At 44.6% G+C, this 27,328-nt stretch overlaps 1 protein-coding gene across 1 annotated transcript; it reads left to right on the top strand.

The window, feature by feature from the left end:
* Window positions 1-21,432: 21,432 nt before the first annotated feature.
* LOC120692026 (queuine tRNA-ribosyltransferase accessory subunit 2-like) lies at window positions 21,433-26,301 on the top strand. The gene is made up of 10 exons (XM_039975236.1): window positions 21,433-21,960; window positions 22,098-22,272; window positions 22,359-22,517; window positions 22,761-22,857; window positions 23,013-23,083; window positions 24,577-24,628; window positions 25,034-25,082; window positions 25,166-25,303; window positions 25,687-25,806; window positions 25,895-26,301. Exons 1-10 carry the CDS (start codon window positions 21,755-21,757, stop codon window positions 26,022-26,024), a joined length of 1,197 nt encoding a protein of 398 aa, XP_039831170.1. The 5' UTR covers window positions 21,433-21,754; the 3' UTR covers window positions 26,025-26,301.
* Window positions 26,302-27,328: the final 1,027 nt, after the last annotated feature.

The following is a 27,328-nucleotide window of genomic DNA, read 5'->3' as shown; positions in this document are numbered from 1 at the left end:
CAACAGGCCATTGTGTCCTATCTGGGAGAGGTTCAATTCTGTCCACATAGGCTGCCTTGAACCTAGCTATTGAGTAACAATCATCAATAAAATCATCAATTTTCAACCCTCTGTTGGACTGGATCCATGCCAAGGCATGTTTGCAGGGCTTCCCTGTAACCTGCCACTCCCTTCACGAGCGCTTATGGTTGTGCAAGTCAATTGTGTGCCTTTTCTGATTGTTCCAATCATCCAAGATGGTTACTTCAATAATATCAACATCACTAGTAACTACCTTGACCACTTTGAGGTTATGGGTGATCAAGTTCAGCTCCTTCTTTACATTTGGGAGTATTCCATTTGTCCACTGCTTAGCAAGCACCTTCCTAGTGTATCTCTTCTCCATGATGAGCTCTCTTATTCTATCAACTAATTCATGCAATAGCAAACCTTTGAACTTCCTTATTTGTGAATTGAAGCTCTCAGAAACATTATTTGTCAAGTAGTCACACTTGTTGTTTTATGAAAATCCACACCTGTATCAGATCCTATTGTGGTGCTGTTTAAGGTATTCAATTGCAGTGGGAGTAAACTCAAAAAAGATCCTATTGTGGTGCTGTTTAAGGTATTCAATTGCAGTGGGAGCAAACTCAAAAAAATTCTTCTTGTGACACTGAAACATCCCTTGTGTGTAGCTTCTAGCTGCAGAGTACAAGTTAGCAGTGAACACATCACCAAAATAGTGCTTCATAAAATTCTGGTACAAGTGCCTTATGCACTCTCTATTTTTAGCTTGTGGGAAGACAACCCCCACTGCAGTCTCTAGTCCTTTACAAGCATCTGTACTAATAACCAGATTGGGAACATCTCCTATAGCCATATGAAGCTGCTCCATGAACCATTTTCAGCTTTCTTCAATTTCTGACTCAAAATTTTCATATGCTATGTGGTACAACCAATTGTGTCCATCCACACCAGTAGCTGAAGCTAACTGACCCTTGTATTTACCAATCAAACAGGAAGCATCTATCCTAATAAAAGATCTGCAACCAACCAAGAATCCATCAAGACATGGTCAAAGAGCAACAAAAATCCTCTTGAACATGTTTTTGTCGCCAATCCTCTCCAACTCTATCTGTACACAACTACCTGGTGATACTTTCTCAATTTGAGTAGCCCAATTAAACAGCAACCGAAAACTCTCCTCATATTTACCATGGATCTGCTCTAATGCTATCTTCATACCTGACCATGCCTTGGAGTATTTCAACTGAATGCCATAGTCACCCTCCAATTTTTCCTTGCAGTCACTTGCACCTTTTTTTGGATTCTTCTTCAGCCAATCTGCCAACCGATCTGCACACCATCCTTGGGTGGCCATCTTCCCTACTCTGAGTTTTGTGGTAGCACAGTTGTGTTCAGCTAGTAGCTTTTTAATCTACACAAACAAATTGAATAGGACATTAGACGCATAAACCATAATTATAATAAATAAACAATTACCACACCAATAAAAAATAATTACCTCCATTGTCTTGTCATAAAAAATCCCAGAAGCATGTATGCGCCAAGGACATCCCTCTGCTTTACACCTTGCTCTAAATTTTGGCTTGTCAGTAACCAGATCAGCAAATTCAAAGCCGTCGTCACAGCAAAATGCCTAATTGCCTTCCTGAATGCAACAATATCGGGCCACCGCCCTCCCACTACAATTTTGGGGTTTTCTGGATCATTTACAACACGAACATCCAAAGGATCTGCATCATTAATCTCTGCCTCAAGAGGAACACCTCCTTCAGTAGCAGCATTAGGATACGGTTCTGGAGGAGAAGTGTTAGCAGTCTGTGCAGTCTTAGTGTGCTCATTTGGAGGTTGGGGTACTGGCATGTACATTTCTTCATCATCGACACCCACGTACTCCTCCTCATTATTAAAAATGTCTGGCTCCCTCTCAGGCTCTAGTTCAGGCTCTGCATCTGGCTTAGCAGTAGGGTTGATAGAAGGGCTAACATTAGGAATAGGCTGCTCTGCAGGAACTGGAATAGGATTCTCATGGCTATTTGGAACTGCATCATGGTTTTCATCCGGAGAACTCAAACAAATTGGCTCTATGGTATCAAATTCATCGACTTCTGCAATTGTTAACAATGGAACCCTAGCAAAAACAAGTTCCAAAAATTACAACACGGTCACATCACTGCTTAAACTTCCAAGTTTGGAGATGTATACCTATCCTCATCGACCTCGTGAACGGACGACCTCAAGCTTGTCAGTTCCATCACCGGCATGTCGAGGGGCCCGGGCGTGCTCGCAAGAGGCGTCGAGGGCGCAGTCTCCACAGCGTGGGCACGGTCCTCTCCGACGATGCCGGCGTCTAGGACTCTAGTGGGCGTCCTTGCGGGAGGAATCGAGGTCCGGGCGTTGTCGAGAGCGGGAGGCAGAGGACCGTGCGCCACGTGGACTGCGGTATGCTGGCGAGGTCCGCTCGCAGCTAGGGCTTCAGGGGAACTGCTATCGGGAGCATCGCGGGCGGTAGGCCTAGCTCTTGCATGCGACGCTGGGGCGGCGGCAGGGCAGGCGCCCATGGCAGGCAGCAGGTGACCGCGGCAGGCAGCATGCGCCCAGTGTGCGGCCGACCTTCTCTGCTCTGGTGGGGGGGGACGCAGTGCTGCGCGGCCAGCCTGCTCTGCTCCGGTCTGCACTGTGCAGCAGTGGGGCGCGGCCCTCTCCGACGACCAACTCCGGCGGCGGCTAGGGTTCCTGAGTGGGATGCGCGTGATGTAGAGCAGGGCGAGTGACATACGGGAGAGAGGAGATTGATCGGGGCAAATAGGTCCGTACATGAAAAATACCAAACTCGTATACACTGTGTGTGGGCCCGAAGTGGAGAAAGATGTATTCTAGTAGCATATCTCCAATATGGAGAATTATAGTGGTATATCTCCAACTTTGAGAAATTGTAATGGTACCAATCCAATTAACCCTATTTAACATGTACCCAAACTTTTGTTTTACTGATTCATATTCTAATTGTTCTGGTGTACAATGGTTTTATTCAATGGTATCCATAATTATGTCCCCTTTACTTTTTAGACAAGACAATTAATCATTTAACTTATTCAACAAAATCATTTAATTTTGTATTATGGCTCTTTTATAGTTAAATATCCACTTTAAACATGGTTCATATGTTTGCAAAGTTGCACTAATTTTTGGATAAGATAAGGGGTCAAACATATAAGAATACGAAGGCCTCTAAAAACCTATAAATAATAATCTGGAAAAAAAAGTCCCCACCAAAAAGATAAATCAACGCCTGATGTCCTCATATTTAGTTATGCGCCTATTTACAAGTGGACGGGTGGAGGCAGATATATAGGGTCCAGCCAGCGAAGTATATATATGTGATGTGGCTCATATTACTCTTGCAAGTACGTTCATATATAGATCCTTTATTTATTGCAAAGTCTGAACTTCAAGATTTTCAAGAGGAGGGATGAATCTCAACTTCTCAAGATATTAAAAGATAATAAAACTAGAAGCGAGCGATATCATACAAATTACAAAATATAGAGGACCTCAATTCTGGGCTGGGCACATCTGGCATTGGTGGGCTTTCTAGGCTAACCGATCCGATCTCCAATTCTGGGCCGGGCAGCTGGCGCCAGACCTTACGCAACTCGCAGTTGGATACGTATCTGTAACATGATACCGCCTCTACCATACTATACGGCCATATATACGACCGATACATATACACCTCGTCTCTCCCTCCGCAAAGCCTTTCTCGCGGAGAACCTATCAAGCTCTTTCGGCGCCAACGTCAATTGCTTGCTGCTGCTGACGCATCTCTCCCGCATTTCGGTAGATCGCTCCCCCGCGCTTCGAGTTCCGTAAGCCGCCGCCCGCTTCCCTTCCTACTCGCACTTTCCATTGATTGCCCTTTTTTCTTATTAGATCCATCTCCACCATGTCCCCTTTGACCACTGCCACAATGGCTGCTCCACCGCTGCTCCCCACCCCGACCCCGTCATCCATCCAGCGCTTTGCTCCATTGCTCGTGCCGTCTATCCGCAGCCATGCCGCCTCGCCCTCCTCCCGCGCACCACGGACCCGCCACCAAGCACCTTCCCCCCGCTTCCCCGCGCCATCTACGCCCAAGAACCCTGGTCGCGCGTCCGCCAGTGAAAGCGGCGTCCGCGACAAGCAAGACCGTGCCGGCCTTGCGCCAGTTTCCTAGATGGAGGCGAGGAATGGCTCCAAGATTCCTTCCCGCGCCTCACTCAACAGCAATTGGATGCAGGACAAGCTCGCCGGCACCACGCCTTCGGCCACGCCGGTGAACACTGGTTGCGGCAAGCGAACGCCCTCCTCTACTCAAGATTGCACAGATAAGAAGCAAAGGTATAACTCCAACTCCCCAATCCTTACCCCTTCATCAGATTCTGAGGAATCGGACTAAGTTTCCTTTTGAGTTTTCAGATATCTATTTCCACAATTTTACATGCCTGCCTTGGATTAGTAAATTTGATTTTGTAGTATGCAGTAAGAAAGTTAGCAGATTTTTAATCCAGTGGGCGACAAGTGGGACGCGTCGCGGTGGGCGAGTCTGCAGCCGCAGCCGCCGGAAGGTTGTTACGGCGGCCTGACGAGGGTATGCCTGCGGGGGTTGTGCGAGAAGAGTGGGGCCGTCTTCCTCGCGGCCGCCGGCCGGTTTCGAGGACAGCCGGCATCGGGAGGCTGTGTACGCGCTGGACACGGGGAAGATGGAGGCGCGGTTGCTCCGCGGCATCGCGGACGATGGCGTCGGCAGCGCGTGCCGTCTCACGTCATGCGTGAGCTTCTTCCATGGGTACGAGATGGATCGGGTGTGTCCTACATGACCGCCCTTGGCAAGATACATGGTATGGGCAAGATGAACGTGGACGTGGAAGATATATAGGATGACACATATATAACCGATGGAATTAGCTTGCTGACGAGATAAACTGATGAAGTTCTTTAATTTCCTGTTTATTATTTTCAAGCAGCCGCTCAATTAATTTCCTATTGTGTCGCTGTTACACTGGAAACATATCATGTTATGGCCCCACTATTTTTATATTGAGAAAAATGTACAAATGTTGAAACTTGAGAATAGGGAGGTACAGAGGACCCATGAATGCTGGAGGTCTTGAGCTGGAGCACATGATGCAGTGGTGATCCCGATGACGGCTGGGCGGAGATTGTTGCTTTCAGAGCGGTTCCAGTTATCTGAGTCCTTGGCAGAGGAGTGTGAAGCGGTGGGTGAGGCGAGGCCCCCACGCAAAGTGGTCAAGATCAGTGTTTACCATCGGCGCTGCGACGAGAGTGTTCTGCTGAAGCATCACTGGAGCAGGGGCATCGACGGTCGTTTGTGCACGGCTTGAGGGTGATAGTCCCATGGTGGAGGAGTTCGAGCTGCCGCTCAGGCCTGCAGTGGGCCGCGGCATTTGGCGTGGCACAGCGTTGGCGACGACGGCGCAGTTCGCGGGTGGCTTGTTTTGGCTCCTCTCCCAGGTTGTGGCAATGTAGTGTTTTGTTGTGTGCGTTGTTTTCGTGCGCTGTTTATGTGGTGGTGGTGTTCGCTTCGATGCGTTATGTACGAATGTTTCTTCTTCTTATATGATATGGCAGTGATTTTGTCTTTTATTTCAAAAAAAACTAGTCTCAGTGGAAGTTTCATCTACACAGTTACCAAGATCATAAACTAGGTAATCGAGTCGGAGGTATGTCATGGTGATGACACTCCTCTCACATTCCGTTGGCATTCTTCATCATTTCTTTTCATAAAAACTTTACAATTTTAATAAATTTAATGCTCATGATACTGCTATAAAACTCCCACTGAGACTGGTATTAGAGTAAATTTCACAAACCTTTCAGTATATATGTTTCTAGCCAAGAGCCGCAACCTATCTCTTCTCTACTACTAAAAATTAAGTTTGGGAGACCGGTACATCGTGCGACCATAGTGCCGCTCCCACGATCGTCCTGCCGCGCGCGATTATAACCAGAAACTAGGTGATTTTCCCGCAACATGTTGCGGGATTTGAGAGAGCTTTTCAATAAATTGTGACTAAATGATGCAAAATATTTTTAAATAAAATAGTATGGAGAATATGCAACATTACAATATAGTATTCAGATCAAGTTTGTTGAAAATATGACTAATAAAGGTAACTTGTCATTGAGCTAATGAACACACGGATGAAATTAATAGAACTGATATTCACATATAAAATAGATAAATGTTACTTAACACATAGTGGTAGTTTTGATTTAGAGATGTAATTTTAATTGTACTCAGCTTACATGCATGAACGTTTAACCTCTTTGTTGGTTAATTAATAAATAGTAGAAGAAAAAAATCAAGAAGACATATACATCTAATGGATAGAAGACGTGCACGAAGTTGATCAGACGAATATGTTAATTACGATGATATGGAGAAGAGAGAAATAGCATTTATGAAACTTCTGGTGATCAATTATGTGGTACTGATATGAATTTGACTTGCATGTTATTTTTTATCGGAAAGAAGATCTGGTAAAAATAGGTAAGATAATAGCAAAAACCAATAGAATAGAATATTTGATCACATTATAGAAGAATAGGTTGATGAAAAAATAACATATGTATATGATTTTACATTAACAGATTAAAGATTAAAAGTATCACATAGAGTAGAGACGACATGGATATTTTTTATAATTAATAAGGGAACATAAATATATTGCATGAAAGGAATAAGGAACATAACCGATACGGGGAACAAGGGAATACCGGACCATATCTGCTTTTGCGCCATGACAATCTCACTCGAATTACAGGGACCTACAAATATTAGTACAGTATACCAGGGTCCCCGGCCAGAACCACACGTGCAAGTTTCCCTGCATGTGGCTCGTCATTGCTTTTATCCGAGGCGCTGCCTGCGACCCTGCATGGGAGAAGAGGGCTGAACTGCAAACTTTCGTGTTCAGAGCATTGCATTGTCTAAGGGAGTAGGGTGAGTAAGCAGCGCCTACCAGGCTAAGCTTTCGTCGAAATTGCAAGTTAGTGGCACATTTAGTGAGGAATGATGTGGACACCTTGCATGAAGAGAAAATACACTTAGTAGAAATCTAATTGCAAAGTTAGTGGGACACTTAGTGGAGAATGATGTGGACACCTTGCATGAAGAGAGAATACATTTAGTGGGGACCAACTATATAGGATATATAGATAACATTGTTCGAATTTTGTAACAGGATGCAATATCTGGTGATAATTTTCTTCCCTAATAAACTTTCAGTATGACAAATATAAGATAAGGTTATGAATTTTACTACGATGTTGACTGGCTGGTGATAATTTTGGATATATCAGTTGTGTGGTGTCAAATGCAGCATTGATCGTGAAGTTTGAACTCAACATTGTTGTACTTTGAGGTGCGGGGCATTATCTTTGTATCAGATAAATAAAGAAACTATACGTGCATATTTATGATTTGAATGCACTTAATTACAATACCATTCATCTCCTTATTACGGGTAACTTGATTCGGTCAATATCAAATGTCAAAAAAAATTTGCGAAGGGCATATTTGTCATGTAAGCATTTCTATTGAAATGAATATGAATATAAAGACATCGTATTGAAATGAATATACACACATCGTGTAGGTACGATGTTTAATAAATGGTTAATTTCATTTTCGATAGCCAGGCTTGGATAAGTTATCTGTGCATTTTTGTGGGTTTAATTTAATTCTTTTGAAAAACTAGCAGGAGCACTGCCTTGTCATTTAAGGAAGGAGAAGCAGGGATAGTATCTTACAGTCATGATATTACATAAATAATCAAGCTCGCACACTCTGTAAAGAAAAGGCCTAACATAAGTACTAGGATAACTCTGGCCCCAAACAGGCCAATTTTCTAATGTGAACTTCATGTTTGATCTCTTGGATCACTTCCGCCGGGCTCTTTATCTTCTGTTCGAATACACGCCGGTTCCTTTCCTTCCATAGATTCCAAGCACAATACATCATCATTGCAGCTTTAATTTTCCTTATTATTTTTGGCAAGTGAGCAAGGTCCTTTTCCCATCAATCAAGGATCTGAATGCCGTTTTGTGGATGCTGCACCAATTGTTGTGACCAATCTGTCATTTTCTCCCATACTTGTCTAGCAAAATTGCAATGTAGGACCAGATGCTATGTTGTTTCTTGGTCATTGTTGCAGAGTGGACATATAGGATTGCATGGCCAATGCCTGCTCATCAATTTGTCTGCTGTTAGAATTTTGGACTGCACCAATAGCCAATCAAAGAATTTATGTTTGCCTTCCGAATCAGCCTTCCAAATAGAGTGCCCCTGAAAATGGCTGTAGGACCCCATGAACTGCGCATTATAAGCAGATTTTGCTGTATACTCCCCATGTGTTGTCTGTTGGTGATATGCCCAAGAGCCCATCATCACAATACGGTTTAAAGGCCCAAGAGGATATTGATTCAAGAGGGATTAGGGTTACTAATGGGCCTATGAGATAGAAGCTCATTAGTACGCCCTATATATACGAGGGAGGGGCTAGGGGGGCGACACCCCGGTGAGCTGCACCACCTCCCTAGCCGCCGCCCCTCCCTCTCTCTCGGCCGCCGCCCTTGCCGTGCATGAGGTGCTAGCACACCGACGCCCGGCGTTTCATCCCCGTACGTGTGCACTCCGTGGAGGCGCTGCTGCGACTGCTGCGCTGATCGGCTGCTGGGATCAAGTACGAGGAGCTCGGTTCGTGGGACGTGATCGACTACTTCCTCTACATCGACGTGCGACTTCTTCCGCTGCGCTGCGCATCTAGTGGTAATGATCTATGATCTTCTACTCGCAAGTATCTTGGGTATATGCGGTAGTGATGCTAGCGTAGCCTACCCGTTTCCCTACAGTGGTACCAGAGCCATCTTGCGTAGTTTTTGGTCTGGATCTTTTGCATATAGGTGATATGTTGTTGTAGTAGATTGGATCTATTACTTTTGCACAGTTTGATTAGATCAATTGGTCATAAGGGGTTAAAACTGGAGCGAGTTGATTGCGCGGCATGTGACAAAAGATTAGTTTGTGTTCTTTCTCTGTTATGCATACGACATATCCCTACCAGCTGGAATCACCATCGGGACTAACTGTGTGCATAGTCAGCAGATTGAACCAACAGATCGAGGTCATGTGTAGATGCAGTCTTCTCAAGTGCAAAGTTTGCATGGTCAATGTGATTGACCTAGTGAAAATTGAGGCATTATGAATGGCTCGGATTTGAGGTGATGCGATCACTCTGATGAGATTTTCATAGGGATTCCATAGATGCGATCTGTGTAATACCGTGAGGTTTTCAGCGCGCTGCCCTGAGACCCGCGGGGGGCGGCTCCCCCCTCGACCGCCGTAGCTTTCTCGCTGTAGCGGCTTCCTAAGCGCTACTTTGGTAGAACACGTCGTACGCCTAACTTGTTTTTGCAGGGTGTGATGTGAATGGTATGGCCTCAATGTCATGTGATGATGTATGTGATGATTTGTGCGGCCTGCGTGTCGCAAGTTAACACAACCGGGTTGAGGTTGCACCATTATTGTATAACGACCTGCGTGTCGACTTGTGATGTTTGAATCCTCATGTAATTATTTCACTAGCTATTAGATGTAGTAGCTTAGTATCTTTTCATGGAGGCTTCAATCATGATGGCGATGATGATCACCACAAGACAGGACGGATGGCAATGGAGGTCACCTTGGAGCCATGGCGATGGAGCCCATTATGATGCAAGAGGCCATACTATTCACAATATAATATGATTATATGCCTGTGATGTTTATTTTCCTGTCATACTATTCTTTCATGCTTTTACATATGGTGGATGCTTTAATCATGATAGAATACCTTCCCTCAGAAAAGGTTGAGTTTTTGATGTCTTTTACCAATAGCTGCACCTATAAATTTTGATCGTTGTGTGGTAGGTTTACCAAAGTAGAGTACCCTCAGCTATCACTTTTGTATAGGGTGGATGTCGGACATTCACAAGCATAGTATTGGTTTACTCAGCAAAGCTATCAAAACAGTTTTGGGCTTTAAGGCATAGGGTTGGGGCCGGGGCATTGGATGCCACCCAACAAACAAGAGTCGCATAGAGATGTGATTAGTAATTTGTTGCTTACCTGTATCACTACTTTTCTAGCCGTGATGCTAAAGCTCACTAGGATTTTAGTGATTATGAATCTTGAACCACTATATGTCATTAGAGGGAAGATGACTTTGATATAGTAGGTTGTCTTTTGTTAAATCAGTTAATGAAAGTCTTTTACATAAACTTAGTGCTGAAATCTTGCTTTACTTTAATGTTGTAGATCATGTCTGCCAGTAACAATTCCGCTTTCAATTTGCGTTCTGTTCTTGAGAAAGAAAAGTTGAATGGAACAAACTTTATTGATTGGTACCGCAACCTGAGAATTGTTCTCAGGCAAGAGAAAAAGGAGTATGTTCTTGAGCAGCCATATCCTGATGATCTCCCTGACAATGCAACTGTTGCTGATCATAGAGCTTATGAGAAGCACTGCAATGACTCACTTGATGTCAGCTGTCTGATGCTCGCCACCATGTCCCCTGATCTGCAGAAGCAGTATGAGCATGCGGATGCTCATACCATGATCGAGGGGCTGCGTGGGATGTTTCAGAACCAAGCCAGGACTGAGAGGTTCAATATCTCAAAGTCCTTGTTTGCGTGCAAGCTGGCAGAAGGTAGCCTGGTCAGTCCTCATGTGATCAAAATGATTGGTTACATTGAGACTTTGGACAGACTTGGTTCTGAACTTCACCAAGACTTGGCTACTGATGTTATTCTCCAGTCGCTCCCAGCGAGCTATGAGCCTTTTATCATGAACTTTCAGATGAATCGCTTGGATAAAACATTGAGTGAGTTGCATGGGATGCTAAAGACAGCAGAGGAGAGCATTAAGAATAATCCCAATCATGTGATGATGATTCAGAAGGGGAACAAAAAGAGGAAGCGTTGGACGCCTCCTAATCCCAAAGGTAAAGGCAAGGAAAAGAGTTCCAGTGGTGAGTCCTCGGGCTCTAAGCTAAAGCCAGCACCTAAGGCCAAATCTGGCCCTACTTCTGAGGATGAATGCTTCCACTGTCATGAAAAGGGGCATTGGTCTAGGAACTGCAAGAAGTACTTGGAAGAAAAGAAGAAGAAGAAGAAGGGAAGTGAGACTTCCACTTCAGGTATAAATGTTATAGAAATAAATATTGCATTATCTTCTAGTGAATCATGGGTATTTGATACTGGATCGATGATTCACACTTGCAAATCGTTGCAGGGTCTAAGTGAGACTAGAAGATTTGCAAGAGGCGAGTTGGACGTTCGTGTCGGCAACGGCGCAAAGGTTGCGGTGTTGGCAGTCGTCACCTACCACTTGTCTCTACCCTCCGGATTAGTTTTGGAATTAAATAATTGTTATTTCATTCCTACTTTGAGCAAGAACATTATTTCTTCTTCATGTTTGGAAGAAGTTGGTGATTTTAAGATTGTAATAGAGAACAAACGTTGTTCTATTTTTTGCAATGGTATTTTTTATGCTCATTGTCCATTGGTGAATGGATTATATGTTCTTGATCTTGAAGATAAATCTGTCTGTAACATTAATACTAAGAGGCTTAGATCAAATGATTTGAATCCAACTTTTATTTGGCATTGTCGCTTAGGTCATATAAATGAGAAGCGCATTGAACAACTCCATAAAGATGGATTGTTAAGCTCATTTGATTTTGAATCATTTGATACATGTGAGTCTTGTTTGCTTGGAAAGATGACCAAAGCGCCTTTCGCTGGTCATAGTGAAAGAGCGAGTGACTTGTTGGGACTTGTACATACCGATGTATGTGGACCAATGAGCTCAATAGCCAGAGGTGGTTTTCAGTACTTCATTACTTTCACTGATGACTTTAGTAGATATGGCTATATCTACTTAATGAGGCACAAGTCAAAATCGTTTGAAAAGTTCAAAGAATTTCAGAATGAAGTACAAAATCAATTAGGCAAGACAATTAAATTTCTGCGATCTGATCGTGGAGGAGAATATTTGAGCCTTGAATTTGGTGATCATTTGAAGCAATGTGGAATTATTCCGCAGCTAACTCCGCCCGGAACGCCTCAATGGAATGGGGTATCCGAACGGAGGAACCGAACCTTGTTGGACATGGTTAGGTCTATGATGAGCCAAGCTGATCTTCCATTGTCATTTTGGGGTTATGCTCTTGAAACTGCTGCATTCACACTGAATAGAGTTCCAAGTAAGTCTGTTGAGAAGACACCATATGAGATAAGGACTGGGAAGCGTCCCGGATTATCTTTTCTCAAAGTTTGGGGATGTGAGGCTTATGTCAAACGTTTGATGTCAGATAAGCTTACTCCAAAGTCAAACAAATGCTTCTTTGTGGAGTATCCTAGGGAAACCAAAGGATATTATTTTTACAATAAGGCAGAAGGCAAAGTGTTTGTCGCTCGTAATGGTGTTTTCTTAGAAAAGGAGTTTCTCTCAAAAGGATTTAGTGGGATTAGGGTTACTAATGGGCCTATGAGATAGAAGCTCATTAGTACGCCCTATATATACGAGGGAGGGGCTAGGGGGGCGACACCCCGGTGAGCTGCACCACCTCCCTAGCCGCCGCCCCTCCCTCTCTCTCGGCCGCCGCCCTTGCCGTGCATGAGGTGCTAGCACACCGACGCCCGGCGTTTCATCCCCGTACGTGTGCACTCCGTGGAGGCGCTGCTACGACTGCTGCGCTGATCGGCTGCTGGGATCAAGTACGAGGAGCTCGGTTCGTGGGACGTGATCGACTACTTCCTCTACATCGACACGCGACTTCTTCCGCTGCGCTGCGCGTCTAGTGGTAACGATCTATGATCTTCTACTCGTAAGTATCTTGGGTATATGCGGTAGTGATGCTAGCGTAGCCTACCCGTTTCCCTACATTGTCCACTTCCAGGTTATTTGAACTGGTTGATCACACAATTGCACCTCCTGAATTGCATCCCAAAGCTTAATGAAGTCAGCCATTTCAGTGACCGTTTCCATGCGCCACAATCCCCTGATCCAATTCTGATTGTGCACCTCTTCCTTGACTGTTTTATTTTTCCTCCATGCTAGCTTGAATAAACCAGGGAATAGGTCCATCGGTGCTTGCCCATGAAGCTAGGACGATTGCCAGAAACTTGCCCTTTTACCATCACCTATGGTGACGACTGTGCTTGCTCGAAAGAGTTGTTTGTCAACCGCGTCCACCGGTGGAGTTGTGCCGACCCAAGGTTTTTCAGGAGAAACCCACACATGCCACAACCATCTTAGTCTTAGTGCCCTACTAAAAAGGTCCAGATCTAGGACACCCAATCTTCCAAAATTCTTTGGCCTCATTACTTTGCTCCATTTCACCAAACAATGTCCCCCATTTGCATCTGTTGTTCCCTTCCATAAGAAGCTCCGCCTTAGCTTGTCAATTTTCTTAATAGCCCATTTTTGCAGCTTGAACACTGTGAGATAATAAGTTGGTATTGATGTCAGTACAACGTTCACTAGCCTTAACCTTCCTTCTTTATTCATCAACCTCCCTTTCCAAGCTGCTAGTCTTCTTCCCACTTTATCAATTAATGGTTGGACCTAAACGTGTCTGATCTGTCTCACATGCGGAGGAAGTCCCAAATATGTACATGGGAAAGTTTTGACCGGGCATGGGAATGGCTCCAAGATGTGCTGCAGATCAAGTTCCTCACAACGAACTGGGTAAACTGCACTCTTTTCCATGTTTGTTATCAGCCCTGAGATAGTGCCAAAGGAACACAAGATGTTTCTTACTGCTTGCACTTCCTCTGTTGTTGGATTGAGAAATATTGCTGCATCGTCTGCAAATAAGCTTATCCTCAGTTTTGCTCTTCTATTGTTTATTGGTGATAGCAATCCTTGGTCAGTTGCTCTTTGTAGCATTAGCTGTAAAGGTTCCATTGCTAGGATAAATAACATTAGGGATAGTGGATCCCCTTGACGAAGTCCCGTCCTATGCTTGAACCACTTCCCTTTTGCCCAATTGAGAAGGATTGAAGATGTTGAGGTTGCAAATAGGGTTGTCACCCAAGATTTCCACCTGTGACCAAAGCCAAACTGCTCAAGAACTTCCTGCAAGTAATCCCACCTGACAGTGTCGAATGCTTTAGCAATGTCGAGTTTCATAAAAAGTGTCGGTTTTCCATCCCTGTGCAGTTCTCTAATCATATTCTGCGTGTAAAGGAAGTTGTCATATATACTTCATTTTTTTATGAAAGCACTTTGTGCCCGACATACTAAATCATCAAGTTCTGCTGAGAGCCTAGTGGCCAGCAACTTTGATATTAGCTTCACAATGCTATGTGACAAGCTTATCGGTCTAAAATCCCCAACTGTCTTGGCATCCTCCTTCTTTGGCAGTAAAACAATGTGAGCATTGTTGAGCAGGTTGAAATGCTGATCGTGGCAATTAAAGAAAAAATTGGCAGCTGCAAGTAAATCAAGTTTGATTGTCTCCCAGCTTGCTTTGTAAAAAACCCCAATGAAGCCATCGGGCCCGGGTGCTTTGTCTGAGGCTATGTCTTGTACAGTTGATAGTAACTCTGCCTCAGTGAATTCTGCCTCCAAGTGCTGCAGATTGTGCCTGGCTAACTGAATCTGCTCCCAATCCAAAGTCACCTCCCTACTCTCTTGTATGCCGAGTCTGGAACTGAAATGCTGAAGTATATGGTTTGCTTTTTCCTCATGTGTATGCATAATGCCATCACTTGTATGCAACTGCCTGTTGAAATTCTTTCTTCTCCTGCCATTCACTTGTATGTAAAACTAGATGATTCTCCGCGCGTTGCTGCGGGACTTGAGACATAGAAGAAAGATAATTTTAGCTAAATAGAAGATTAATGACAAAATAGAACTCGTAAAGTATGAGACAATTTTTTCTTTTTATTTCTTTATACTTTTCTTTCTTTTTCTCTCCCATTTTATTTTTTCCTGTTTATTTTCTCTACCTTTTCCTTTCCTCCTTTCTTTTTTTCTTCTTCTTATTTTTCTCCCTTTAATCCTTATCCTTGTATTCTTATTATTATATTATTCTTTTCCCATCTCTTTTCCTCCCCATCAGAAAACCATAAAAAAGGAGATTGAAAACCAAACACCTTGAAGATGAGCGTAAACACCACCAAAGATCTTTCATCTCCTTTTTCCTAGATGCTGCTCTAGTTGGGGAGCAGACAGCGGGCATGGAGGTTGCAGCACGGCGGCAACGTTGCCGAAGATGAAATCGACGGTGCCCTTAGCTATAGCTGTGCCGAGTAGCGCAGGGCATGGCGGAGGTGAAGTGGAGTTATTTAAACCCGATTGCAGGGACGATCTTTGGGTTTCTTCGTATTGTAGTGACGGCCTTTGGTTTTCTTCAGCTCCTTTCAGGTGTGTTTGTTGTGGTGGAGGAATCATTTGCGCTAAAATTGATAGCTTACAATAGTGACTTGTGGTTGTGCACATAAAAGTGGAAGGCATAAATAGTTCTTAGTGGATGATGACGTGGATAGCTTGCATGTTGATAGAAATAGAGTTAATAACTCTTAGTGGGGACTAACTTTATAGGTTTTATAGATAACTTTGTGTTTGCTTCAGCTGCTCTGATGCTGGATAATCTTGATTGCTGCTTTGCTCTTAACTTTTCTAGGGCAGACATTCCCAGGAATCGAAGTTTCAGATCTCTTCTTAGTTGGAGCTCGGCCTGACTTAGTTGTCTATGCTCTTGTACCACATCTAAAATTCCTATTAGTTGCCTTGCTGCAATCATCATAAGCCTATTGTTTCCAATTTTTTTCTTTGCCCATTGCTTGAGCGCCTTAGCAGTTCTTGATAGCTTGATGTGTAGCCTTAGGAAAGGATTATGCACATTTAATGGTTGCTCCCAGGCGTGCTTTACCACATCATGATATCCTTGGATCTTTGTCCAGAATGCCTCAAATCGAAATCCTCTATACTTGTTGACTGTTGTTGCCACAACCAAAAGTAGGGGGCTGTGATCAGAAACAAGAGAAGACAATGCTTGCAAGTCCGAGGGTGGTAGCATTAAGTCCCAATCTACTGAACAAAAGGCACGATCAATTCTGGTTTGGGTTGTATCATTGGTCCATGTGTACTTCCTGCCTCTCAAGTTTATCTCTTTTAGTTCTAGGTAATTCAATGTGCTTCTAAATTCCCCCATCAGCCTCCTGTTTAAGTTGTTGCTCTTGTCTTCAGCTGTTAGGATTAAGTTGAAGTCTCCAATCATCAACCATTTTGTCCCACTACTGATTTGAGTGTCCTCAGTTCCCTTAGAAACTCGATTTTTTCCCTGTCTCCCTGTGGGCCATACACCACAGTTAGCCACCAAGATTCTGTACACTACGTTGAAATTACACACACCGAGACTGTGTGTTCTCTCACATGTGCTTGACAGATATTGTAGTAGTCCTCATCTACAGCTATCAGTGCACCTCCCCTAGTTCCTTGAGCTGGCAGGTATGCAAACTGCTTGCTGAATCTGACTCCTAGTGTCTCAATAATGTATGTCTCATTTATTAATGACAACTTTGTTTCTTGCAGAGCTGCAATTGTGCATTTTGTGTCCTGCACCAGATCCTTGACTACCTTCCTTCTTGCTCTGTTATTCAGCCCCCGAACATTCCAATCCTTCAAGCACTTTTGTTCACTCATTATTGAAACAACGATTGCTCCACCACTTGTTACTCCACACTACCCCACAAATATAGATTTCACACAAACACAACATGCAACAATAAGGCCAATGCCACCCAGGAGGGGAGCAACAGCACACAGATGGACTCACACTCACCAAAGCACAGGCGCGTGCGCGCGCGCGCGCGCGCACACACACACACACACCCGCTCAGTCGTCTGCATGGATGGCAATGGCGCTGAGTGAATCGGCGCCCTCTCCAGTCTGTAGGCCAAACACTTCTCTGTAATCAATGATGGTGTCATTCACAAGAGGCTCCACAAACTGTTCTGTGAACTCTTCAATCGTCTTGACTCCCTGTGTCTGTTCTCCATCTCCCACCCCGCACTTCGTCATCAGAAGAGTTGTTGCTTGTTGCTCCATGGTCAGATCTGATTTTGGCTTGCTAGCCAACCTTGTGCTCCTTCTCTTCGCTTGTGTCTGTCCAGAAGCTGCAATATCTCTTGATGGTTTGTTAGGAGGAGGTGTGTGCATAAGCGGCATGTCCAGCTTCTTGGTAAACAGCAAGTTGGTACTGTCTCTCAGTGGTGAAATCGCCTGCTAACAGGGAAGGGGAACAGCGTGGTTACAGGCACCTGCCTCATGTTCACAACTGCCAGCTTGCCCAAAAAAATTCACCTCGAAATTTCAACCATGTCTAGTTCCCAAAAAATTTCACCTCGAAATTTGTGACTTTCTCTTTGGACACATGCATGAAGCACTAAATGTAATTAAATAACAAAACTAATTACACAGTTTGGATGTACATGACGAGACGAATCTTTTGATCTAATTAGTGTATGATTAGCCATAAGTGCTACAGTAACCCCACATGTGCTAATAATGCGGTCAAAGGCCTCAAAAGATTCGTCTCACGGTTTCCAAGTGAGTTCTAAAATTAGTTTTTTAATTAGTGTCCGAAAAACCCTCCCGACATCTGGTCAAACCGTTGACGTGACATCTCTTATCTGCTGCGTTCTCTCAGAGCTTCCTTGGCTACCGCTAACTTTGACCTCCTCTATCATGGGGTCCCACTGACCTTCCTCGCTATCAGTTCTTTCACCAGTAAGGCAAAGGAGGTCTGTCACCCCAGATCACTTTGAAACACCATCTTGTTCTGGCTTGCTAGCTGTTTGTCCACTGTATCACCATGTGCTGGTGCCTCGGCGAGCTTACTGCCGGTTTTTTCTCCGGCTCCGGCACCCTTCAACGCCTCTGTCACCTCGACGCCGACATCCCGGCGCCTGTAGCCACCACCTTGCGGTGGTCCACGACCACCATCCCTGTTGCTAGTAGCCGTGTCTCCTCTACCACTGAATCTTGCAATGTCATGCCATGTTGCTCGGGGATATTTCCTGCGTCCTCCATCGCCACCATCCGAAGGCGAGCGGTCCCTGCGACGTCCTCCCAAACGATCATGAGCAGAGACCCGCCGAGTAACGGGCTGGCCATCCTTCACCCCCAGGTGCCAAGACAGCCTGTGCTTCATCGGCCACTCCACAACCACCGACTCATCCGGAATGCCGCTAATCTCACTCTCATAGCTCTGCCAAGAAGGGCTGTGTGGCGGTGAATTGTAGTCTACTATGCGGTCCAAATGGATGAGGACATGATAGTCTAACATCCGTGCAACCCCATTTCTTGTCTCCGGCGGTGCCATGTGACCAAAACTTGTGAAATAATCATGGTGAAATTCCTCACTAAACTCTACTGGTTCTTCCAACTTAAGGATCCCTTCTTTTGCAATAGCGTCAGGATCAACAGCCCACACCCACAAACAGAGACAGGCCCTCTCATCCTCCGTTTCCCTCTCGGAATCAAATTTCTCAATAAAGACTGAAGATGGAAAAAGCTGGGCGACTGTTTCTTCTTGAGCAGCATGAGCAGGAATGCCCTCTATGCAAACACGTACCCAATAATTGAGCTTGCTGGCAGAAGCTCCGAACTGACGAGATCACGGCCTGAGATGCAGCCGAGTGCGGCCAGCCATGAGCAGCCCCCGCCCCAGCGCCGCGTTGCGCTGCTCAGGCTGCCCGAAACGAAGCAAGAAATTGGCCTTCCTCATCATGGTGATGGACAGGAGGTGCTCCGGGATGCGAAGCTGCTGTAGAGCATCTCGGCGCACCGTCTCGCAGTCGAGCGCCACCCTCGCATCCACCTGCACCGCTAGCAATGCATGCAGGTGGCATCACGCTCCGCCTCCCTGACAGCCTGTATGCATCCCGCACAAGCTATCACCTTCTCCGGACGCATATCCGGATCGCCAGGAACAAACTCCATCGCCGACGCCCGGGTTGTTGCTGACGCCGCTCCCCAGCAGGCACAGGCTTCTCCCGCAGCGTCACCACGCGACCACGCACGGAGCAGCTGTCTGGCGCCTTGCAGTATCTGGCCTTGTGCCCCGACCTGGAGCACAGGATGCACCTTGGCGGGTCGCGGCACTGCGCAATACGGTGGTCTCTTGCAAAGCAGTTGTAACAGCGGTTCTCCGCTTTTTTTTTTTTAGCAGGCGGTTCTCCGCTTTGGCCTTGAGGAGTTGTAGCAAGTTCCCACCAGCGGGGTGATGGCCAAGGCGCTCCTTAATGGGCACCACTTTCCTCCCTATTCTGTCATGAATGCTCACCTGTCTATCTCCACGCTGCCTTCTCCAATCCACACTCCAACCTCCCTCTTCCGTTGTTGCTGCATTGAATCTTGGCTTGAAAGTTCTCAACCCGGTAAGGGCCTCCTTGTAGGAAACACGATGTCCTGGCGGCTTAACAGCAATGGATCGAAGTTGTACTCTCTTGCCTTTTTCCTGGGAGCCCCTCCCCTCCAGGAATCCGGCTGTCGCTCCGGTCACATCCTCTGTCGCTCCGGTCACATCCTCCGGGTTGTCCTCCACCACAATGGCCGGGGAGTCATTGTAGTCCAACTCTTCCTCCTCTTCCTCCAGCAGGCACGTGTGAGAAGGTGGCACCCGTGGGTCACCGGCCGGCCTTGAAGGTGGGGTGGAAAAAGAACTGCCGCCGTTGGGTCGCCGGCCGGCTTTGGTGTGGTGAAGTGGGCAGAGGGGGAGCTCACCATGGCTAACAGGCGGCTGGTCCTTCCCGGGTTTAATTTATCGTTATTTGTTGGAAAAAGTACGTCTTTTTACACTTGACTTTTTAGCTCGGGCACTGGGCGGAGAAGATGCGGCAGGCGCTGCGGGCAAAGCAGGCGTCACGCGGCTGGCGGAGCAGGCGCGGTGCGTGCGGAGCGAGGCTTGAAGCCGCGGCGCGGAGCATGTCCCGGGCGGTGGGGTTTTTTTTTTAATATTTTTTGGGAAAAAGTGTATTTTTCATCCCTCAAGTATTGCAAAAGTGTGGTATTCATCCCTCATGTTTCATTTGGTGCAAATCAATCCTTTAACTAATTAATTTGGTGCATTTATCATCCCGAGGCACCTTATAATTTAACAAAGGTTTAGTAAAATCTGCTAACAGTGTGCCACATAACCATTTGATTAATCAGTAATGCTATGGATGCAATGTGCTATGTCGGATATATAAAGCTCACAAAAGTTTTAAGTAAATTCTCTAAATTGGATACTTCATAAATTTTTTCTAAATTTTTTTAATAAAACTGATTCACGCTCGCTTATTATAGAGACTGACTAACATAAGTTTTGGCTAAGCAGTAATTAGCAAGATGATTGCATTGTCTAAACTGCTATTATATGACAAATCATTGTTAAACTAAGGTAGGGATGATAAATGCACCCATTCAAATAGTTAAGGAGTTAATTTGCAACAAATGAAACATGAGGGATGAATGTCACACTTTTGCAATACTTGAGGGATAAAAAATACACTTTTTCCTATTGTTTGTTTTTGAAAAGTGGCATGGCCGCGGGTTCTAGACCCGTCAATGATAGCCCGACTCATCACCATCGATTGTAAATCGAAGCGAGTTCCAAACTGGCAATTATGGGTCTTTATAAACGGGCGGTGATATTGATTTTTAATAGTATTTGCAGTGATGATCTTTCAGGCCCACGGTGGCTGGAGAAAGGAAGGTTCATGGTGGCTGGAGATAGCAGGTTGAAGGAGTTGGTGGCTTGAGCATTCCTTGGAGTTGTTGCTGGCTTTAGCCTGTTCATATTTTGGCTTCAGTGTACAACTTCTCTGTATTACCCTCTTTGCACTTCTGAATGAAACATTGCTATCTTCCTGTGTGACTTCTTTTTTTTTTATGGTTTCTGTGTGACTTCTAAATGACACTGAGTATAACAGCTCAGTATTAATTTTTTGTTAATTGGTCATTTATCTATATTGGCATGCAAATGTTATGATGGACAATGTGAAACTGATCCATATCTGTGTGAATGTGACTTACAATGTGAAACTGATTTATGTTGGCATGTAAAACTGCTCTTCCTATATCGCAATATATTGTTCGGAGTAGTTGATATGGCACATTTAATCACAACAGCAGTCAACAACTAAATGTTGCAGCTTGTCTATCAAGCTCACGTGACAGTATTGATAAATGTACAATGATACTGTGCATTAAGTTTGGTCTTACAGGCCTGACCTCGAACGCATTCACGATGCCCGTGTCATCTCTTCCAGTGAACTCTTGCCCTCAGGGAAAAAAAAACTCTTCTAATGGACTCTGTACCCACCCGGCCCATGTCCAATCCTCGTTCAAATGCAAACTGCGAAAAGCCCAACCTATACTCCCCTCTGGTCCTTACCCTGCGCCGGCGGCCGGCGGCCGGCGGCCGGCGGCCGGCGGCTCCAAGCACCGGCTCTCCCACCGCAGATTCCCCCCTCCCCCTCCACGCTCCGCACTCCTTCATACCCAAGCAAGGTTGAAAGCCCGCGCGCGCCCTTTGTCGCACGCACGCTAGGTGCTCGACGGATTGCCGGAACCCCTCATCACCTCGCGCTCCGCCGTCGCCGTCGCCTTCTCCACAGAGCTCGTATTTTGAATCAGACTTAAGGGGGATGAGGTTTGCGGTGACGAAGGTGTGCGGTGGTGGGGCAAAAGCGCGGGCGGGTGTGCTGCAAATTGGCGGCTGCGGCACTGGCATCGAGACGCCGACGCTGCTGCTGTCCACGCGCAAAGGGCTGCCGTCGTTCGTGTCGTGCGACCTCCTAGCCTCACTGCCCCTCCCGGACTCCCTTCTCCTCCATGTCTGCCCAACCCACTTGTAAGTCAAGTCTCCATCCTCCAATTCGGCAACGCATGCACTTGTTAGACAAGATGCCTTCGAAGAAGCTGCTGTGCTTCTCTCCTGGGACATTGGGCATGTTTGAGGTTTATCATCGTTCTTTTATTTTTTTTCAGTATAGAGGGCCCTCCATTGAAAACAATATCAAACATTGGCGGTTTGCACCGTATGCTGGGTTTGCCTGATCACATTCTTGTAGCTGCGGCAGGTGATTCTATAGAGAGTCTGCCATCAAGTGAAGCCACCAACAAATTTGGTGCCTCCTTTGATACACCTTCTGGCCGTAGACTGGTTGATATCTCTAGTTCATTCATTTTCAACTTTCAGGATTGCATATTTTGGTGTACATTGAGATTCAGTTCTGTCAAATTTTTCAGGTCAAACCATCAGATTATATGGAGTTGGTTTCCTGCATGAAGCCTAATCTATGGGCCAGTTTGGCGGATGAGGTGCCTGCTTGGGTAACTGAGAAACGGAACAAAATCTCTGTTGACAGGACATTGCGGTGGCTTGATGCATGCATTGCTTTGGATACAGTATGATGATAAACTATTTTTTCCTCTAAATTGTTTTTCAGCACTTCAATATATGTATCTTCTTTTACTTTCCATAGAGTTATCAAGTTATTGGGACCTAAGGGGCACTTTGCTAAGCTTAGCTGCCTAATGCATGCTTATAAAATTTAAACTGTGCTACATTGTTTTGCTTACGTGATTGCCAATTTCAACCTCAGGCAATTGCTTTTTGTTGTTGATTTTTTTCAACTCACTATTTTTCAGGCTTCTGGAGCAAATAGTTTTGGTGTTGTTGTAGGAGGATCAAGCATAGAACAACGAAGGCTATGTGCCACAGAAGTGTCAAAACGGAATGTTTCAGGTTTTTATTTATTTATTTATTTTAATATTTTTAACTCTCTAGGGAAAGAATGGAGACTTTCCTAATTTAGGAATCGGTAATGTGATGTTGTTTCTATTAATCAGAAAGAAAACATCATTGATGTACTGATTATTTTGTTTGCAAGTTTGATGCAGGCTTTTGGATTGGCGGATTTGGCCTTGGAGAGAATATCGAAGAACGCTGCAGTTTACTCAATGCAGTAACAGTGAGAAACTAAATCCTTGACATATTTAAGATTTTTTATATCTTTGTGCAAAGTTGTTGACTCCTTCCTCTTCGTTTCTCTTTTAATTGTAAAAGAATCCAAGAATATACCACTTGCCCCTGCAATGACATAAATCCTGTTCCAAATGTGAATTTGCTGTAAAAATAAAGTCTGCCTACATCAAGGAAGTACCATTGTGGCCAATACAACCAAATTGTTTTAACTGGCTTCTACATTTTAACTCTTAACATTGCTTAAACGGCCGTGTAGGCGAACAATGGGGATTGCTGCTCCATGGAGCAAATCGTTCTCGCTCCGTCGACCCAGCTGAGGAGTCATGGAGCACCAATTGACCCATTTTTAATATATACTGCGATCCGGTGCTCCCAGTGGCGGAGCTTGAACACTGAATCAAGGGGGGGGGCAGATGTGGTAATTAAGCTGCTAATCTGATGAACAGTGCCAAAATTACTGTTCACCTAGTGGAAAATTTGCATAGCCAGGGGGGCCATGGCCCCCTTTGGCCACAATGTAGCTCCGCCAGTGGGTGCTCCAATGGTTCGTGTGGATCGATCCACATGCTAGTTAGCTGTGCTAGTAGCCTGAATGCGCATGTGGCTAACAGCCGGCAGCACCACTCACTTTGAATCAATTCAACTTTGCCAGTCTGCTTGCTCATCATAATATACCAGCAGTAGCTAGTAGTATTAATCACGGCAGTGCCCGATGAGATGGCGGTCGCCAGTGTCGACCCAAAGGTGGGCATCTGCAACAGGCACGGCCAGGCAGTGATGGAACCCGCCGACGCTGGAGCGAAGGAGGAGGAGCAGGCCACGGCCACCACCGACAGGAGCCCAAGAACCTGCATGCTCTTGCACTCGGAAATCATGCTGTGCAGAAAAAGATGAGTACCGAGGGACCTGCTTGATCGCGCGTGCGATTCGGATGGTTGAAGCTGCTGCGCACCTCCAACTTGCGCCCCCTGCGACGGCAGCGGTGGCGGCGGCGCCGGCGCCGGAGAAGAGGGCGGCTGTTCGGAAAGGAGCTGCTCCGAACCCACTCGGAAGGGAGTCGTGAGGGGTGGATCGAACCACTTGACCCTAAGGTTTGAGCGAAACCAATCCACAGACCCAAGCTGATTCGGCAACCGACTGGCCAACCCGCACAGCCCATTAGGATCATTTTCGTGGGCCGGTTTGGCGAACCGACGCGCCGACCCGCACTACCACCATAAGTTCATAACGTAGTGTCCACACAATGGATTTTTATTTTTTTATTTTAAATGGTGTTGAACGGTTGTATCTTCATTTTTATTATGACTCCATGAATGTGTAAAGCAAGAATTTGCACTCTGCCCTTACCTAGCCTTAGATTGCGATTAAAACCAGAGTTCATGTTTTTGAGATGAGTTTTTTTTTTTACTTGTTGAGAAGTGTTCTTTCTTTTTTTTTCTTTTTGTATACCTAACTTTAACCATTTGGCTTTTCTTCCAGGATTGCTTGCCACCAGAAAAACCTCGGCTTGTGTCTAGGCTTGGTCTCCCAGGTGCCCATGATGTAACTTGTATTGTAGCATTGAAGTTTCTTATATAATTTCCAGAGGATCATGACCAGAATTTTCACTTTGTTTTATTTATCATCTCATTAGTGACTTTGTGCATTTTAGCCTCATCCCCATTCACAAACCAAAAGCTAGAGCTGTGCTGATAAAGTTATCGGAATATTAGCCTATCTCGTGCTTGTAGAGTATCCTGTCTAGGATGCTGAATATTGGTTTATGGACTAGCTAATTTTTGTTTTCTGATAAGACAAGCTTCATCTACACCTTAACATTTTTTTATGGGAATCCTTCTTGACAATTTTGAAAATCTTACATTCTAAGTTTTTTCTGTATTAGAATATTATTTTTAGAATGTGTTTTTGACACCCGAGTACTTTGTATGTCTTCTAGAGGAGGTCTTGGAGGGTGTAGCTGCTGGTATCGACCTCTTCGACTCCACGTATGCACATTCATATTTGTTGTATAGCAGTAATTCACCAGAATGCTACAAAAAATTGACTTTTCATACTTCGGAAATTATAGGTACATATACCAACTAACTATGGGTGGTTTCGCACTGATCTTCCCTATTGACATGGTTGGAAGAGAGACACAGAATGGTCCATTTGACAATGATGGTGGAGATTCAACAAAGATTAACCTGCGGGCAACAACATATCAGTACGTGACTGGCCTATGGAAATAACTTCTGCCAAATCATGTGCATTATATTTGAGAATATGTTTGAATTTAGCTGTGTACTCCTATGCATGCACACTTTAACAGTTTTAGACAAATTACAACTAAACTGTCTCGGCTGTATGTTGGCAATGCAAACTTTTGTTGGTAACAGTGTGGAAGTGCTTTTGTTGTATAGTAGACAAATGTCCCTTGCGTGTTTTGATCAAGGAATGTTTTTATCTTTCTATGCAGATATTATTGTAGCTGCATTTAAGCTTGCTAACAATGAATTCACCCAGGAAAATAATCTTTACATCAAAATGTTGCATCTGTTGGCTTTCTGTTATGTGATTCATGATTGTTTGTTATATCTGTTCCTGCAGGAAAGACACGTCACGGCTAGTTGATAGCTGTAGCTGCTTCACGTGCCAGAATCACACTCGTGCTTACCTCAATCATTTGCTCAATGTCCATGAGATGCTGGCTCAGATTCTACTGGAGATGTAAGCATAACCGGATATTCTCAGCCATACATTTCAGTAGGGTAATATATCGAGTGAACGATGTTGATCTTTTCTGTTTTTTCTGCAGACACAATACCCATCATTATCTTCGTTTTTTCCGTTCCATACGGGAGGCAATCAAGGTTGGAGAGTTCGATCTCTTTCGGCAGCAGTTTGTTAAGAAGAGGCGTGCCCATATCGCTGCTGCTGTGCTGTAGACGTGGTCAAGGGTTCATCTGGTTGTCCTCACAAGACTGACCTTAGACGTGGTCAAGGGTTCATCTGGTTGTCCTCACAAGACTGACCGATCTTGCAATCATATTTATGTACACCTGAATCTTTACTAGTGAACTCTGACGTCAATCTGAATCTTTGGTAGTGAACTCTGACGTCAATCGACAAATCTGAAAAGATTGCCTTGGAGATTGGAACATTTAAGGTTTCCCAGATAACATGGAAGCAGATGTTAAATTGGAGTGCTGGATGGCTGCTGAATCGTCTCTTACTTTTGGATAAATTTCCACGGATTTTGAATTGAATTCAATTGGCTTGCAGGGGCTGAATATTCTTAGGCCGTGTGTTAGTTCGAGTGCAAAAAAAAATTTGCGTTGGAATCTTACTAATTTGAAGTACTAAATAAAGTCTATTTATAAAAAAAATTTCATAGATGGGTTGTAAATCGCGAGACGAATCTAATGATGCTAATTAATCTATAATTAATCAATAATTAGCGGATGGTTACTGTAGCATCACTGTTGCAAATCATGGATTAAGTAGATTCATTAGATTCGTCTCGCGATTTACAGCCCATTCATGCAAAAAGTTTTGTAAATAGACTTCATTTAGGCCCTGTTTAGTTCCCACCTCATAAACCTGTAAACAAAAAACCGTCGCATCGAATGTTTCAACACATGCATGGAGTACTAAATGAAGTCTATTTACAAAACTTTTTGTTTAGATGTGCTGTAAATCGCGAGACGAATCTAATGAGTCTACTTAATCTATGTTTGCAACAGTGATGCTACAGTAACAATCCACTAATTATTGATTAATCATGGATTAATTAGCATCATTAGATTCGTTTCGCGATTTACAACCCATCTGTGAAAAAGTTTTGTAAATAGACTCCATTTAGTACTTCAAATTAGCAAGATTCCAACGCAAAAAATTTTTACGTTTCATCTAAACAGACCCTTAGTACTCCATGCATGTGTCGAAACATTCGATGTGATATTTTTTTTGCGTTTACAGAGTTTACGGGTAAAGATCTAAACAAGCCTTAGGTTTATCCTGATGCGTGAAGGTTTTCCTGATGAACACCAGAGGTACAGAGAGGTACTGTAGTAGACTGCCCTTTTCATATTCAGTGATAGTCCCGAAGCCAGCACCTCCGAAGTGGAATGAGGCTGTTTATGTCATTTCACTGCTGTTTATGTCATTTTCACTTTGCACTATACTGTTGATTTGGCAAATGAAGAAATTTTTAATTGATATATGCATTTTTAGTTGCAGATATGCTTGT

This window comes from Panicum virgatum, chromosome 9N (genome assembly GCF_016808335.1).
Source record: "Panicum virgatum strain AP13 chromosome 9N, P.virgatum_v5, whole genome shotgun sequence".
NCBI lineage: Eukaryota > Viridiplantae > Streptophyta > Magnoliopsida > Poales > Poaceae > Panicum > Panicum virgatum.
Note: the sequence above shows the minus strand (reverse complement) of the source record. Positions and strands in the feature narration are given on the sequence as shown.

Coding starts and splice junctions, on each gene's coding strand:
- LOC120692026 (XM_039975236.1), top strand. CDS start 21,755: ATGAGGTTTGCGGTGACGAAGGTGTGCGGTGGTGGGGCAAAAGCGCGG. Junction 23,084..24,576: donor GTTTACTCAATGCAGTAACA/GTGAGAAACTAA, acceptor CTTTTCTTCCAG/GATTGCTTGCCACCAGAAAA. Junction 25,304..25,686: donor CTGCGGGCAACAACATATCA/GTACGTGACTGG, acceptor CTGTTCCTGCAG/GAAAGACACGTCACGGCTAG.